General features: G+C 43.7%; 1 protein-coding gene across 1 annotated transcript in view; it reads left to right on the top strand.

Annotated features, from left to right (window-relative positions):
* The window catches only part of LOC125024372 (trichohyalin-like), a 99,108-nt gene that overhangs the window by 5,224 nt on the left and 77,431 nt on the right, over positions 1–16,453 (top strand). The window contains exons 3-4 of the mRNA XM_047612093.1: positions 9,515–9,576; positions 15,593–15,716. Coding sequence (XP_047468049.1) covers positions 9,515–9,576; positions 15,593–15,716 — 186 coding nt within the window. The remainder of the gene's footprint in view (positions 1–9,514; positions 9,577–15,592; positions 15,717–16,453) is intronic.

Below are 16,453 nucleotides of genomic sequence, written 5' to 3'. Positions count from 1 at the left end.
GCTTCGTTGGGCAGCCAAAGAGACATAGCGCGAGCGTGAGAGAACATAATAGTTCGTTGCCGCTATCGACCCAATCTTCGGAGCTTGTGAATCTCCATTTTCGCCCATCTTAAACGATGCTCTCGCTGTCTGTTTATGTTACTTCGTATGTTTTCAGGCTCTGGATTGGTAAACAAATACAAACAAATGGACTGCCTCACTCAACAGTCTATTAGGGTAGTCAGGGGACAACAGTGTGTGTTTCTGCTCTGATGTCCATAATGTGAAATCCAATCAAATGAAGAGCATTTAGAGCTACTTATGGACCGTTCCACCATGTAAACGATGCAATGAGCTCTGTAATAAGAGCTTGGCTAACGTCTGATTGAATCGTAGTCTATGGTCTTGTTGATGCACAATAGGGCTGAACTATAATGGACACTAAACAGAGTTTGTTTTGTGGTCATAATGTCATGAAATCCAAAGCTTGTATTCTCTGTTCTAGACTGCTGCAATTAGCCTGTGGTCTATTTGTCATCTAAGGCTGGGCCGATATAGCATCACCGTGTTCCCTCTATATAGCACAAACCTGAATTAACAGTACTTTGTGAATAATACCGAACAGCTGTTCTAACTTGTGGCGCCCTTCAAGTGGGTTAAAGGACAATATCTCGTGTATGTGGGATTTTGTACGTATAGTTGGTTGGCCGTTAGACCCTTAAACCGCATTGTTTCACACAGAGATCAGGATTAGTGTTATGATGTTGGCTTGGCGGTGTCAGATTCAATGCGCAGTTCGTTTTCTGGTTTAAAAAAAAAAGTGCCTAACTGGCTCAGTTACAATAAAAGGCATTGTTCTGAAGGATGAGGACTTTTGGGGGGAAAATAGTTCTTTGCGGTTATTTTCTAGGGGTTAAACTCTGGTCGGACGGATCAAGGATTATTAATCATGCAATATAACAAAACAGAAATTTTATTAGTCCCGTAGAAATACTTTTCTTCCTCCAAATATATTCCAAGTCAGTCAAAGGCAGGCATTCAGGAAAGGTTCTGGAGGTGGCAGGGATTCAGTCTCTACTTTAAAGACTTTTGTCGGCCGATCTGGCCAGGTTTGGATTTCAACGACAGTTACAGGGTGAATGAAGCACTTGCCTTTAATTTGAGACTGAAACTGCACATAGCCGGACTCAAACTTAAAAGGGTGTCAGTTCATGTTTTTATTTGTTTCTCAGATGAATAGAATATAGATTAAAATTTCATTCGAAAGTCCAGTTGGAGATCACGAAATGTAAGAGTAGATAATATAACTTAACATGTCATAAAATATAGAAATAAGATGACAGCTAAATAACCCAACATAAAGTCGAATATTTTAAAGGTTAGCGATACATTTACAGCTACTGTAGGAAAACAACCAAAGTTAAGTAAATTAAGTAAACACACAACGTAGAAGTGGTAGAGGTTCAATGTTCAGTATGGACATTGTGAATATCATCAATAGGAGTGTTGCTCTTGAGAAAAACAAAGTGCACAGAATGATGAATAAGTGCATTGACTGAAATATGGATAGACAGGGTATCGCATGGTGCATGTGGTCCTTTAGGTGAGGAGGAAACCCAGCAGCAGTGTTAAGATAAGCTCATCTTAAAGAGTGTGAATGCTGTTGGGAAAAGGGATCTCGGGTAGAGCTCCTTCTTGTTCTACGGGTGCAGCAGTCTCTGGATGAAGGAGCTACCCAAGATTTCATACAGGGGCTGACAGGAGTGGTTCAGGTTCAACTTAAATTTAACAGTGAGTTGTTTTTTTGGGTGCGTTTGCATGAATCTGTATATTTGTTTGTGTGCGCTTATGTTTTAACTCCCAGAGTTTAGCCCTGGGCCTGTGGGGCAGTGTGGGGGGACTGTGGGCTGGAGGGGTAGGATCAGGATAGATCAGAGCCGATGAGCACGGATCATTTGGGATCGCCGGCCTCCTCTTTGATGTACTCATCCTTACATCTCACCATTCTCACACATTTCTCAAAATTACCCCTAATCGAAGTTGAAACACCCACGTGACGGGAAAATGTAATATTGCGGTGTGCCTGCACTGGAAATGTAAAGTATTCTCTTGTGCGGTGGCTTCAATTGGAAGAATCCCATTTGCCATGCTTGTTAGATGTTCCTTGTTTATAAAAAAAAACATGGTTAACGAGGCAGACCTAATTTCCTTTGTTTTATTTTTACCCGAGGAGGGAACAAATAGGTTACAAGTGTTGACGGCAAATTCGCTAACCGAATACCAGGAATGTCTCCAGCTGTGATGAGAGTCTCCATTTTGTGCGTACGTGTGTGACTCACAAAGTGACTATTTATGACACTCGCATAAACCACAGAGCAGCGGCTGTTAAAATCTTAAGGCCGCGGAAGCAAATGAGAAAATTGGTCTCATGACTTAATCCGCGCTAATGAGAACATAATTTTTCCCGTCATGTGGAGCACCCTTCGCAGTGGCACTCTTAAGGCTCATTTTTCTTCCCGGGCTGTGGTTCAAGACAACAGCGCATTAATGAAGAAGTTGGTAAGTTACACCACAGCTGTTTGCTCGAAAAACCTCTTCATCTCCAAAACAGGAATTTGTCTGGAATTAATAAAACATCCCCACTTTCAGGATGACCACAACTTTTTTTTGAACCCCCCCCTACACACACACACACACACACACACAAATGCATTAAAATCAGCTTTAATCTGTTTCTATGTGACAGCAGTGACACAAATATATGTATACCAATTTCCCGCAGCAATTCGGTGAGATTAATTCTAATAGCATTATTCATATAATTTATTTGCCACAACTGATCAAGAGCAGAATTAGTCTGGCTCGCTTGTGTATTCTTTGGACGTGGCGCGTAGAAGCATTCGCTCCAAACCTGGCTGACCCCGCGGAGCAGTGACTGCTCTGCTCAAGTCAATGAGAGATTGTGGAAACTCAATTCAGGTCTGCATTAAAAACAGTCTCTGAACTGCGTGACCTTTATCACCCCCCCCCTCCAACTCGCATAAACATTAAGCATTTGCTTGTGTAGCAGCTGCTTGGAGGGAGTGAGAAAGAGAGAGCAGGGGAGGTCAAGGGGTTGCGTTGGTTGACTATGCTAATGCTGTTGTTAATGACTTTGCTGTGAGTGATAATTGATCGTCTTCATTACCATATTAACTCCGCGGGGCCCCCACCCACACCACCCGCCGGGCCCCAAGTCGCTCTCTCCCCGCGCGGTAATGGATGCCCCGGTTTGATCCTTGGAATAATGAACTAATTAGCTTAATTAAAATCAATAGAGGTGCCAATACCATGTTAGACATTTCATGGCCGCCATCTCTATCAGCAGGCGAAGCGAGTTTTCAGAGGGAGAGGGTGAAATGGGCTGGATGGCGCGGGGTTAGAGGAGCGGTGCACGAAACGACTAAAGGGGGTGAAAGGAGAAGAGGAAAAAAGAGGGAAAAGAAAGGGGACGCGAGGACAATGTCAACATCAGGAAGGAGATATTTGACCTGGTGAGGAAGTTTTTTTTTTTTTTTTTTTTTTATGGCCAAATGTAAGACAAACAAAAGCATAAAAAGGAGTAGACAAGAGTGAAGACAAGGAAGCATGAGAGAAAGAGACAGAAAATATCAGAGGAATGGAGGGAGCCAAAGAGAGGGGAAACTAAACGAGAGAGAGAGGGCGAAAGAGGTTCCTAATGCTGATTTATGAGTGCTTGACGGTCGTTAGCTGGAATAAATGGCTTGTAGGAGTGGCTGCAGCATTACTCCCTGTACAGGATACTAAGTGCATTGTAAGGTCAGCCATAAGGCCAAGCTTACATATGTAGCGCTCTGCCCTTGTAAACCTTTGTTAATATATCAGCCACAGGATGGAACTGTAACTGGTCCATCTGATCCACGAGTGCAGCTCCCTAACCTGTATGGTAATTTACTTGATTTAAAATCATTTCAGTTTTAGTTGAACCCAAAAGTTCAGTGGACAGAGCTTTTATAGCTGGGCAACACAATTTGAAGACACCAACTTTTTGGTATGACTGCGTATACCTGAAGCAGCTACATGTGAGAATGCAAATGTCCAAATCAGACGGACCAGACACTGAATAGACTTTATCTTGTCGGCTCCACTTGTGTGTGGGCAGAGTAGGTCGCTGTCCGGTGAATTTGCAGTAAATGAGTCGGTGTGATGACACTTTTACCATGCCACTCATACATATGTCCTCCTTGACTGTGTATTTCTTTCCAAATGATTGTTGATATTGTGATGCATATCCAAGAGAGAAACTCCAAATTAGCCCTGAATTTTAGAATCAGTTTTATTGGCTAAGTATGCGTGCACTCTCAAGGACTTTACTTGTACAAAAACGCAGAACTTAAATAAGCGTAAAAATTAAAGCGTAAAAAATAAGACTGTAGGACTAAAGACTGTAAGACTAAACAGTTGAACAGTGAGTATGTACATTTAATGTAGATTTGTTGATCATGTGAATGGTCTCACACTCTGTGAATGCTCAGAGTTCGTCTGAGTGACATCCCAGGGGTGAAACTGTCTTTGTGGCGGGTGGTTTTGGCGAACAGCGTTCTGTTACACCGGCCTGAGGTGCCTAAAAACAGATTGTTATGAGTCAGTGCGTTTACATGCACGTGAAAAAAACAAATTATTGCCTTAACCGGACTATAACGGGAGAACTTAAGTGCATTTAAACACGGATAATGAGTTCTCATTATCCGATTGAGACACCCAGATAATGCGATTGGAATCGGAGTTTTCATCGGATGATGCGTGTGCGCATGCTCCACCACCACCGCTGCGCTGGCATGTGACCCCGGAACAAAAACGTCCAAGAAAGCCGATTGCAGAAGAAGAAGAGAAACTGAGCCTTCTGAGGGATAGCGCGGATCTTACCTGCATCAGAAGTAGCGCGAACATTACTTACAAGATTAAAAAATGTACTATTATCCGTCTGGTTGTTGTTTGAAATGCCTGAAATGCATGAACGACTCTTGTTTATTATATCACGTAATAGGTCAGCCGGAAATTAACGTGGTATTATCCCACTGAAAAGACATGTATCGCCACCTAGTGTGGAGGAGGAGAACAGTTATGTGATTTTCTTGCGCTTCATGTGAACTCGGACAAGGACTGTAGTGAGAAAGTCGGATTTTGAGCATAGCTCGATTTAGCTCTGCATGTAAACGCCCTGAGTGTTATAAGTCTGTAGCCTCATCTGCCATCGATTTGTTGTAATCAGCTTTTTGTCTTTTTCCAACTCCACGAAACACCCAACGACTAAAATAACATGAGTATTCAAGAATGTGAGAATGCATCTGATATAGACAGACTCTTGTTACATGTGTGCAAGGGCAACTCCAGACCACGCACATTTTGCAATATCTACACTTGTGCTGTTGTGGATTCGTGCCCAAGCACTGTTCCACATACACATCTGCTCTGACCAAGTATGAACCAAATGTCTTGATAAGTTCTTGCCCTGGCTTCCGATTGAGGACATGTCGGTAAGTAACCAGTCTGGACTTGGGATCCTCGAATGTATTTCGTGCTGTTCCTCCCGTCCTCCCGGGTTTGTACTGCAGATTCAGAGCTGTCAAGTCTTCGTATTGAAACTAAACTTGTAATTACTGAACCAATCAGGAATGACTGGAACTAAAATATTAAGCCAACCAGGAAGAAACACTTTAGTTTCCTCAAACAGCCACTTCAGCCACTTGACACGGGTACCAAAACAGAACTAGCTCCCACATACCTCCATGTTAAAATGTTAACAGCCTAGTGCAAAAACAACAGTTTTAGTCTCTTTAGCTGTCCTCATACAACTCACTTTGAATAACATCAAGGTTCCATTTCAAATTATCTAAGAGGTAGACGAAGTCAGTACATCGAACCACCTCGCTGAGCTTCAAAACAGATCTACAGGAAACCAACGACACCAAGGGTTCATCCATCTTTATATACAGTTCACAGACCTGGTGCTTCTGACAGAGTTCACATTTTTCTTCCACTGGATAAGTTTTTGCAAAATAAACCAGCCCAGCATTTCCTTGCCAGTTCGCCGAGCCGCTCCGGAGTGAATTGTGCAGTAGTACATTTTATACTTAAAGCTTCTACAAGAATTAGTGATGTTTGTGTGTGTTTGCATTGGTTCATCAAGTACATTCGGTGCCACCCTGTATCTTTTCAACGTAGCAGATGGCCGCAGTAAGGCAGCAGATGTGCGGCTATTCCTGCAGGCTATCATCATAGTTGCATCACTTTAAACTTGAATCAAACTCACTCTGGACAAGATTAAAGTTCACAGTTTTATTACACATGCGCTTGGAACATACAGGCCTCGACATAGCAGAACAAGATGTCGGCGTGTTCCTTCCACTCACCATCACCACGAGTCGCATTATCCTATTTATTATTTTTTTTTCTTCCACCCTTCGTTCTCCTTTGTGATCTGGTGACTCACGCACACGCTCGTTCCCTCCAACGGGGATCGGAAGGGAGTTTGTGTGTGTGTGTAGGGGGGGAAATTGGAACGACTGCGTAAATGGAGGACTATTTTCAGATAGAAAAGAAACAAGAAGAAAAGGGGAAAGTGAGGGTGGCGACGGGTGGTGGTAGTAGTGGTGGTGGTGGTGGTGGTGGTGAGGGGCAAATGATTGAGACAGGAGGAGACATGTGAATGTGATGAGGCTGGAGCCTGGAAACAAAGAGGGGAGGAGAAAGGGGAGCAGCGACGGCGGAAGTCGGTGCGTGGAAGGATTCTGTGAATGGCTGCTTCTTCCTTACACTAGTCGAAGTGCTGCTACTATTTCTGCGTTTCATATTCCCAGTCCTACAGTGCCTACTTCATCCCCGACACTACTTTCCTCCGGTGTTTAACAGTGAACAAACCTGTGGTGACAGGATTCGTTTGACTACTTCCTGCACCCTTTGCCTCCTCTACCAGAGACTGTCATTGTCGACTTTAGAAGCGCCGACACTGCTTGTTATCGACACCCTCTATGACAATCCGGTGTTGCATTGCGTGCCTGTTCTGTTTGTGTGAGAAACACTGATGTGATGCAACAGTCGCGTAATGCGCTTTCTCTCAGCCTCGCTTGTTTTCCCTCTCACTCATGCCCGCTGCTGATTTTGACCATTGGATAGCATATGGTACATTTCCTCACCACTCTCTCTTTAACGATATAGTTGTGTCACACGCACACACGGACAGACTCACACATACTACGTAAGCTCCTAACAAATGAGTTTACCGTGGTCATAACCTTCACAGGGCTCATTATCATAGATTGCAGGCCTTTTCATAAAGCTGAGGCCACTGGTGACGGATTACTAGCGGGACACACACACACACACACACACACACACACACACACACACAGACCTGTAATGAGACCTTATTCCGGACACCCAACCAAGCTTGCCTGTAAATTTCAGCCGCCACTCTACCATACATACTTAATCAGCTAATGTTTCTTTATTCCTTATTATTAATTTGCTCCCGTTTCTGATTTATCTAAAGCCCTCCGCATCACACCAATATTTCGTCTCCTTTACAGTTCAGGGAGGCAGAGAAGAAAAAAAAAAAAAGAGAAAGCCGCACGCTCATTCATGTACTTAGGGGATTGCATCTGTAATGAATTGACTGGCTGTTTAGGCATACATAACACAGCCTACTACTCACCTTAATAATGTAAGCGGGTCGTAACTCCTGCTAACCCAAGGGTGCATAAGGCGCTCATACACACATATATACACACATACACACACACTCATGCGCAGCCACACTCCCAAACACACACACAGCCTACCTATATTAGCCGCTGACCTCTACGTTTGCCGGGTCCTCTCATTGTCACATTGCAACCGCATTGGAATCTAAATGTTTTACGATAGGCCTGATGTGCGTGTTGTGTGTGTGTGTGTGTGTGTGTGTGTGTGTGTGTGTGTGTGTGTGTGTGTGTGTGTACATACGTGTAATTGCGTTCCTTTATGCATGTGGTTTAGTGACCAGATTGATACTCAGAGGCCACAAAGCTAGTAAATGCCTAGTCTTACTTGTTTTATTCTCACTATTAATATAGACTAGTAATGGGAGGCTGGCTCTATAAAATATACAACATACTGTAAATAGACACAAATACATTTATTAGGCTCGTACAGAAACCAGTTCTACAACAAAGTATGAAACACCCTTTTGTCATCTTTATTGAAAAATGTAGTTAAATTAGTTTCTTCTCAGAAGTGCCTGTCCATCATTTGTTGTTTGCACTATTTTAAACTGGTGTCCTAAATGCATCTGGCAGACATAAACAAAGCCAGTCTGCCAGGATTAGCCATCAAATATTAACATCACATTAAATGGACTGAATCTCCCCTTTTTTTTTTCCAGTGCGCACCAGCTCATGAATACCTTTCCTGTGTGTATATGTGGGTCACTGTTTCACTACCGTTTAGCCTGCGCGCACGCAAACTCACAGCCGAGCACATAACTTAACATATGCATAATTGAAAGGTGCACACACACACACACGCGCACAAACACTGACACACACACATATGCATGGCACAGAGGCTCTATGTGTTGACCTGTGAGTCATTGCTGTCAGCATTGATTTCCTTTTCCCAGAGTGACCCCTGTCACCGTGGCGATAGAGTGGCCGATATTTCACCAGTACCGCCGGGTCTCTCTCTTTCACTCAGGCCTCCTGTCTTTCACTCCTCCTGTCTTTATCGCACTCTTTCGAGCTCCCCTCTTTACGTCCCGTCCTTTGTCCCCGTCCACATCCCTCCTCAATAAGTCTGCGTGTACGGTTCGGATTGACCTCAGCTCTTCTCACTCCGTCCTCCCTAATGTCAAAAAATGTTTTGAGTCGATGGAATTACCTGCTGAATATTTCCTCTTTCTTGGTGTCCTCCTTTCAGAGCGAGCAATGTCCTACGCTATTATTGCATCAAATATATTCCCCTCCCCTAAGAGGGAAGCCAAGTTATTATGTCATTAGAGTAATCGTATCTCTAATTTCATCTTTGATTCTTTCTTCTGTATTTGATTTTGTCGGCTTTTTGATTCAATTTCGGAGATTTGTGTGCAGCTGGCCCCGTTTTGAAAATGAGCGAAGCCGAAACGCAGTCGTTTTCCTTTTCTTCCCGTCTGTAGTTTGTTTATGCGGTTGCACTTTGTGTATCGGCGTCTTCACCCGCTTCTCCCGCGATGTGTGTGTGTTGCTGTGATCAACGAGATGCTAATTCCTGGCAATTAGTCAGGGGTGACACACTTCACACCTTTACTCCCGGGTGCTGTCAAACTTGATCACAGTTTACAGCACTTGAGAAAATCAATTTCTACAAAACATTTTTTTTTTTCTTTATTGAGTAGAGACTAATTAATAAGTCAGTGTCAAAGTTGTATCAGGGTGAAAATGTTATTATCAGGGTTTGTTCAGAAAGAGCATGAGCATGTCTACGTGTGACTAATAATTCCCCTTTCTTCACTCTCTTCTAGCTGTTTGAGGATGATCTGATGCTGGATAATCTTACTGGACCTGTGGTTCACGTCCCACACAGGTATGTTAAGATAAATATCTGATTTTTAGTTATTTCTCATTAAAATATGAGTCTGCTGATGTGAAATCTGAATGTCATCATGGGGCGTGTTTCAACTCACGGACAAAACAAAAGCAGGAAACCGACTAACCCTGCAACCAATCAGAGCCGTTCCGTTGGAAACAAATTGAGCTGCACATCTCAGATGACATGCAGGACCACGTCGCTGTTATCTTACTGCTGTGTTTTATTCAGCACGGGAGTGACTCCAGTTCAAATCTGCTCCCACAAAAATGTTGTGGGCGTGGGATGTGCGGTTTTGGCTCCCAGGCTACATCTTCCCTTCTCATCAACCAGACTTGGAAAAGTTTACTCTTGTCTGAAATAACTAACAACTTCATGGATCACAGACACGCACACACACACACATAGTTTTACACACGCGCACAGTTACCCCACTGTAGAGGAAGGTAACAGCGTTGGCCTCGGGGACTCTGTCTATCCTTAGGGAAGTTGAGCTCCTCGGGGAGTCGCTGCAACACCACTGTCCCCATGGCAATATGCAAATCCCGAAATGATATTTCCCACCATGCAGCACTCCGAGGCCCCAAAAGACTTGCTCCGTTTCTACTTTAGACCTTTCTGGAAAGACAGATTTTCATTTCAAGTTTCAGACATTTTGACAAAACTAATGAAAGTGGGATTTTCTGAAAGTAAATGTACATGCTCAGACACGTGCGCCTATTCAAATTTTTACTTTTCTGCCATTTAAAACTATCCTCCAAGTACAACATGTACTTTAAAGCTCTTTCCTCGCATCAACTTTCCATTGTCCTGAACGAAGTGTTGGATTTCTTTGTAACGACATAAAATCGGTCAGTTGATTCCTTTAGCGCTGCAGTTAATATTTGTATTTTTTTTTTTTTAAAGCACGTCCAAACATAGTCAAAAAGAAAGCGGCCGGTAGTTTGACAGTCTGCAGTGCAGCCAATTAAATCACCCAGCCAAGCAGGAATCAGTGGTCTGGCACGGTTGTGGCACACCCAGGTCTGCGGCTGCTCGGGGTTTCTTTTCCACTCCCGTTAAAGGCTCCGAAGGACGTGATGGATCCTCAGTCGGCGCACTTGCTGTCAGAGACGCGGGGATTTGCATCACACCTTGAGCGTTTTAAATGGCTGCACATATAATAACAATAAAAAAAAAAAAAAAAAAAAAAAAATGAAATAAATGAAATGAGTAAATCAGGTCTCATGAAATGAAATGACAGGCAGGTTGAAACAGCGGGTGAGTGTGTGTGTTTCTTGCCACCAGCGTCAACATTAAACACATCAGATTGAAGCCACCCTCCAGGGTAGCATCACTCAGCCAGGTGTGTGTGTGTGTGTGTGTGTATTTGTGTGCATGTGCATGGTGAAACCTAAGTCTTTTATCTGCTTTTCCGTTCTCTCTGGTTTTTTCTTTTTTTTTGCGTTGTTGTTTTTTTATTGTTTATCTACAAAATTATTTATATATTTCTGCCAAAATGGTGCACAGAACGCACACGCGTAGACACGCGCGCATTGATCTATCGATGTATTGATGTGTGAGTGGGTGTCAGTTTCAGTCTCCCCCAATTTTTTTTTTTTTTTTAATTATTTTCCCTCAGTATAATCTCCTGCAGAGTTTTTTCCGCTTGAGTTAACTTGAGTGCTGTTTTCCTTTGCCAAAAGCAGTCAAATGCGGAAAGTTAGTTAGGTAAAAAAAAAAAAAAAAAAAAAAAGCTTTGACAGAATATCCTGATTCTCATTTGGGAAAGGGAGAAACTTATCTTATTTCACGCTCAGACAGTATCCCTCAGTGTAACTGTTCTAATTCTGAACTTTTCTCTCTTAACAGAAAAGATAAGATATTTAGGCTTTGAGAGACTGGCGGTACGTCATGGTTACATTATTATTTTCCTCATGGTTTTGCTTGTTTTCATTTTCCCGTCCACCTGTTTCTCTTTTCTTCTCCGCGCTGACAGTCGTGTTGCGGATCCACAATACTTTCTACCTCCGTCTCTATCGCTCCCCCTCCGTTTCTTCCTCTCCTTACCTCTCTCTCCCACTTCTCTCTCAGGGCGGGGAAGAGGATATGTCTCTTTTTCTCCATATTGACTTTCTCAGGTCAGGCTCCTTTTCTCCTATTAGGCCAAGCTAACTGATCAATACGCGGGCCTGGTGGGCCGCTGTATGGACGCGCAGACAGGCACACGCGAACCGGCAGTGCCCCGGCCAAGTGCCACACTCATTAACACACACACACACACACACACACACACACACACACACACACACACACACACACACATATATCTAGCCAGTCATACACTCATGAAAATATAACGTGTATTAATAATAACACCAAATGTCAAAGCTGTTGTGTAGGTCTCCCTTGTGTGTCCAAAACAGCTGTCAATGTTATTTACTTCTCCTGTCAGGGGTCTTAATGTTGTGGCTGATTGAGTGGTGAAACATTTCAATGCAGGATGTTTAACACATCTAAATCCCGACATAAAAAAAAGTTCTTAACAAATCTTAACAAAACTGATCTAATGACTACATTGATTAATGCTTAGAGAAGCAGCTTTGGGATCGCGGGGTCACTGGTTCGATTCCCCTCCACGGCTATATTTGAATATTTAAATTTATATTCAGTCGGTTGCTCCTCCGTCGAGCGACAAGAAGAGTCCTCTCCTCTCCTCTCCTCTCCTCTCCTCTCCTCTCCTCTCCTCTCCTCTCAGACCTTGTCCTCTCTCCTCCTCCCCCTGCTGTTCTCCCAGCTGGTGAGTTGTGACATCTGCAGCGCTGCGACATGGATAAGCAGCTGCCAGAGACGGAGCAGGGGAGGGAAGGGGGTGGGGGGGTGGAGAGAGGACAATGCAGGAGGAGAGTGAAGACCGAGGGGAGGGGGCCGCCTCAGGAAAGGGGTGAGGGACGCTGACAACCAGCAACAGTTAGACATGCAGCAGCGAGGAGGAGGCGGAGGAGGAGGAGGCAGAGGAGGTGGAGGCGGAGGTGGAGGCGGAGGTGGAGGCGGAGGCGGCAGGGTTGCGCGTGCGTCTTCGCAAATGTGCGAGAGCGTGCATCCGCGGAGGAACCGGTGTGGGCATATGTGCATATGTGTCTGCGCATGGCAGCGTGCCAGGCGGTGCCATCTGGCAGCTTGACAGAGCTCTTCTCATTAACAGGGAGGTTAATTGCTGTGGCAGCACCCAGGCTGTGTTAAACATCACCCTGGGGACACGGAGGCAACAGACTATCTACGTGTTTGTGTGCGTGCGTGCGCCAACACGTGTGCGTTTGTGTGTTTAACCATAAAAGGTGGACACCGGTAAAACCCCTTTTTTCTTTTTCTTTTTTTTTTCCCCCCACAACATCCAACGAGCAACCTGATGCTACCCTCCGCACGGGACCGGGCGCATCCTACCCGTCCCGTGAAGAGGGGGCGACGCAGGCGAGCTGTCTGAGTGCATGCATGTGCGCCTGTGCATGTGCCAGGCTACATGCATGTTTGTATTAGTCTTATGAATTATGCCTTGTTCCTGTAATGATGTAGAAAGAATTGGGTTTACAGAGCCAATGTCTACAGCCCTGAGGGCAAACACATACATAGATGCTCACACACACACACACACAAACCCACGTGCGCACAGGGTGGGGGGAAGTGGTGGCAATTTGCATGTTATTACTGCATATTCATGACTAATTTTGTTAGGCTTGCTTAATAGGCCTGAGTGACAGCTTGAGAAATCGAGAGCCTGCTTTAATATCGCACACACTCAAAGTGATACATGCACACACACACACACACACACTCTTCAGTCACATTCACTCACCCTGCTTCCTTCTGTCCGCGCAGTAATCATAACAACACTTATGGCTTTAAATAGGAATTCCTTGTTCATTTGTTGGTTTGACATTGTGTCATTTGTTCAGCGCAGCTACTTATTGTTTGCACCGATACAGTGCGTTATACGGCCTCATTTGATACACGCATAATCGTGACCCGCGATCGTGCGCGCACAAGCCTCGTCGCGCGCAGGCAGGCGCTCCACAAACGGCGCGAACACGTTCGCATTCCGACCTGTTGCCGATCAGAATTTGTGGCACGTTTTTCCGCGAAGCATTGTGAAATACGGCACCCCCTCTGTTTAATGCATTCCGCTTCATCCATTAATGGTGCAGAAAATAGAAGCTTATGTACCATTAAGTAATACAAATGATGCTTATTTTATTTATTTATTTTTAATCCTTGTTGACTGCATTTGAGGTTGTTGTGCTTGTATTAGTTTTTTTTTCTTTTTTAAAAAAAGAGTCCTTGGCCAAGATGAAACAACGTGCCTTATTTCAGTGAGTGAGTGCTTTCTGTAGCAGTCACATGCGCGCACACGCTCCCTTTCTCTCACACACGCACGCACACATCACGCTAAGCCCACTGCCCCACTGTGCAGGTGAAAATAGGGATGAAATTGGCTGCTGTTACTTTTCATTCAAAACCCTCTTTCGATTTACAGCTTGTTCCCAATTCAGGCCATTCGCCTCCAAAGTATCTCTGCTAAATTTGGAGTTATTTAAGCATTTCCCCACCAAACTGGCAGGAAAATAAGTTTTCAAATTGCTAATGGCCATACCAAGCTTTTTGCCCTCCATTTGAAAGGCCTTAAAATAATAAGAAAATCACATTATGATGCAGCTGTGCAAGATTGTGTCCTTTTGTAAAAGTTCTCAAATTTGTACGAAAGGAGGGGAATTTGTAAATATTCTGTCCTATTTTTAGGGAAAAGACTTCCTCCGTCATTTGCATATACATATATATATATATATATATAAATATATACACACACAGGCTTCTTTGCGCACTTAGGTGTGCGCACAGTTTTGTACATCTTTGCTCAGCGCAGTGATAATTCACAACAGAGGAACGCGGTAGTTAGAACAGAATAAAAAAACATCAAGTGAATTAATGGCACAGCGGCGCACACGCTTTCCCATTCTCTTATACTGAGACAAACTAAAAATCTAAAGTCGGCTTCTTCACACTTCTCTCTGTGGCTTTTACTCCATTTGACTGAGAAGTTGTTTTTTTTTTTATATTTTTTATTATTTTTTCCCTCCTCAAGTGAAAGATTTAACTCTCAGCGCTCTCTATGCTCTCACATGTCACTTTTGTCAAATCTCGCCTTTCCCTCTCTGCGAAAAATGTCGACACGCTTGATCAAATGTTGAGTTTAACATTTTTAATCCGCGCAAAGTTTCATCAGAATAGCTCATCTCACAAGGCTGGTAAATATGAAATTGCGTGCGTGTGTGTCTTTGTGCGTGGCTGCGTGTTTGCGAACAGTACCGCGCAGCAGCGTATGATCTGTTTTTTTTTTCTCTCTCTTCCTCTTTCCATCTTGGGTGTGTGACAGCTGTCACTGGTGGCTCAGAAAAGGTGTCTGGGCAGAGTTAACGTATTTTCACCGCTGGGAACACACACACACAGACACGCACAGACACACACACTCAGTCACAGACAGACACGTATCAGTTCTAGTTGCTGTCACAAATTTCACCAGGCTCAGCATCTCTTCTGCTGCTTCTGAATTAGATTTTTTTTAAAATCACTATTTACAGTTTATATAACACAGTGCATGCTGTTCGCACGTTGCTAACTTATCACTCCCAATGTTTCCTTTATTTTAGGAAACCAAAACTAATTGATCTTGTGACAGCTGGGATGGGCTGTCACTGGGCGCCCACGACCGTCTTGTTACTGAAAATGAATGAATGGGAATTAATTGAACATGTAATTAACCTTCAGTGTTCATTAAGAGCTTGTCTTGTGTGTGAATCTTAATACCTATAACCTGTGTAAAGATTGATGAAAACAACGTTATACGCCACCGTTTATTCATAAGGATTTACTGCATTTAATTAAATGATGTGATGGTCTGTGTAAAACCGGTTTCTGTATGTAATTTCTAGTAATTATTTATCATCTCTCTGTTTTTTTGGGGGATTTTTTTTCTTTTTAGTTTTGGTTCCTTGGGCCAGATTGAATCTGAGTCAGAAGACCTGAAAGTCCAGCTCCAGACTAAGGACATGGTCGTCTCTGATCTGGAGCGGGAGCTCAGCGAGAGTTTACAGCGGAATCAAAAGGTAACAGACTTACTTTGCTTATCAGTTGAAATGATTTCAGGACCATTGTTCCCAGATAAAACTGAACAGATCTGTGCATGTCTCACTTCAAACTGTTGCCAAATGTCTCAGTTTAACTCCTAAAATACGCACTCAGAAGCAGCACCTTTTAGTTTAGCGGTTTTAAGGCAACCCGGTGAAATGACTTGTTAGTTGTTATTGTTTAGAAGCCTGTTTGAAAGGTGGGTTAGTCTCCCTTCTCTCTCTCTTTCTCTCTCCCTCTCTCCCTCTCTCTTTTTTTTTTTACGATATTGGTTTGGCAGCTGCGCTACTGGCGCTCCATGTGCAGCCAGGTTTAACAGGAAGCCGTGGCGTGTGTGATGAATTACCAGCATATCTCAGAGCCCTGGGTAACAAACATGGCATCGCCAGCCGGGATTAAAAGGGAGAGTTTTTTACGGCCTTCCCACACCTCCTTACAGGGTGTCACTAAATTATACCCACTGCTGTTTTACTGTCTTCTGTGGCTTATGGTTAAGACGCACATAAACACACACAGGCTCGCTGAGACACACGTACGTTTGTGCTTGTGGTAAACCCCGGCTTGTTGGTTGTTTATGTGTGTGTTGGCTGGTTAAGATTTGTTTATGCTGCTTGTGAGCTGACTCATTTGCACCGCCGCTAATTAGTGGTTTGTGTGATTACACAGCCTTGGAGAAACAAGTAGAGTAACTGGAGCTTGTAATGTTAATCATATT

Source organism: Mugil cephalus, chromosome 18 (assembly GCF_022458985.1).
Source record: "Mugil cephalus isolate CIBA_MC_2020 chromosome 18, CIBA_Mcephalus_1.1, whole genome shotgun sequence".
In the NCBI taxonomy this organism is placed as follows: domain Eukaryota; kingdom Metazoa; phylum Chordata; class Actinopteri; order Mugiliformes; family Mugilidae; genus Mugil; species Mugil cephalus.
This window is presented reverse-complemented; position numbering and strand designations above follow the sequence as displayed.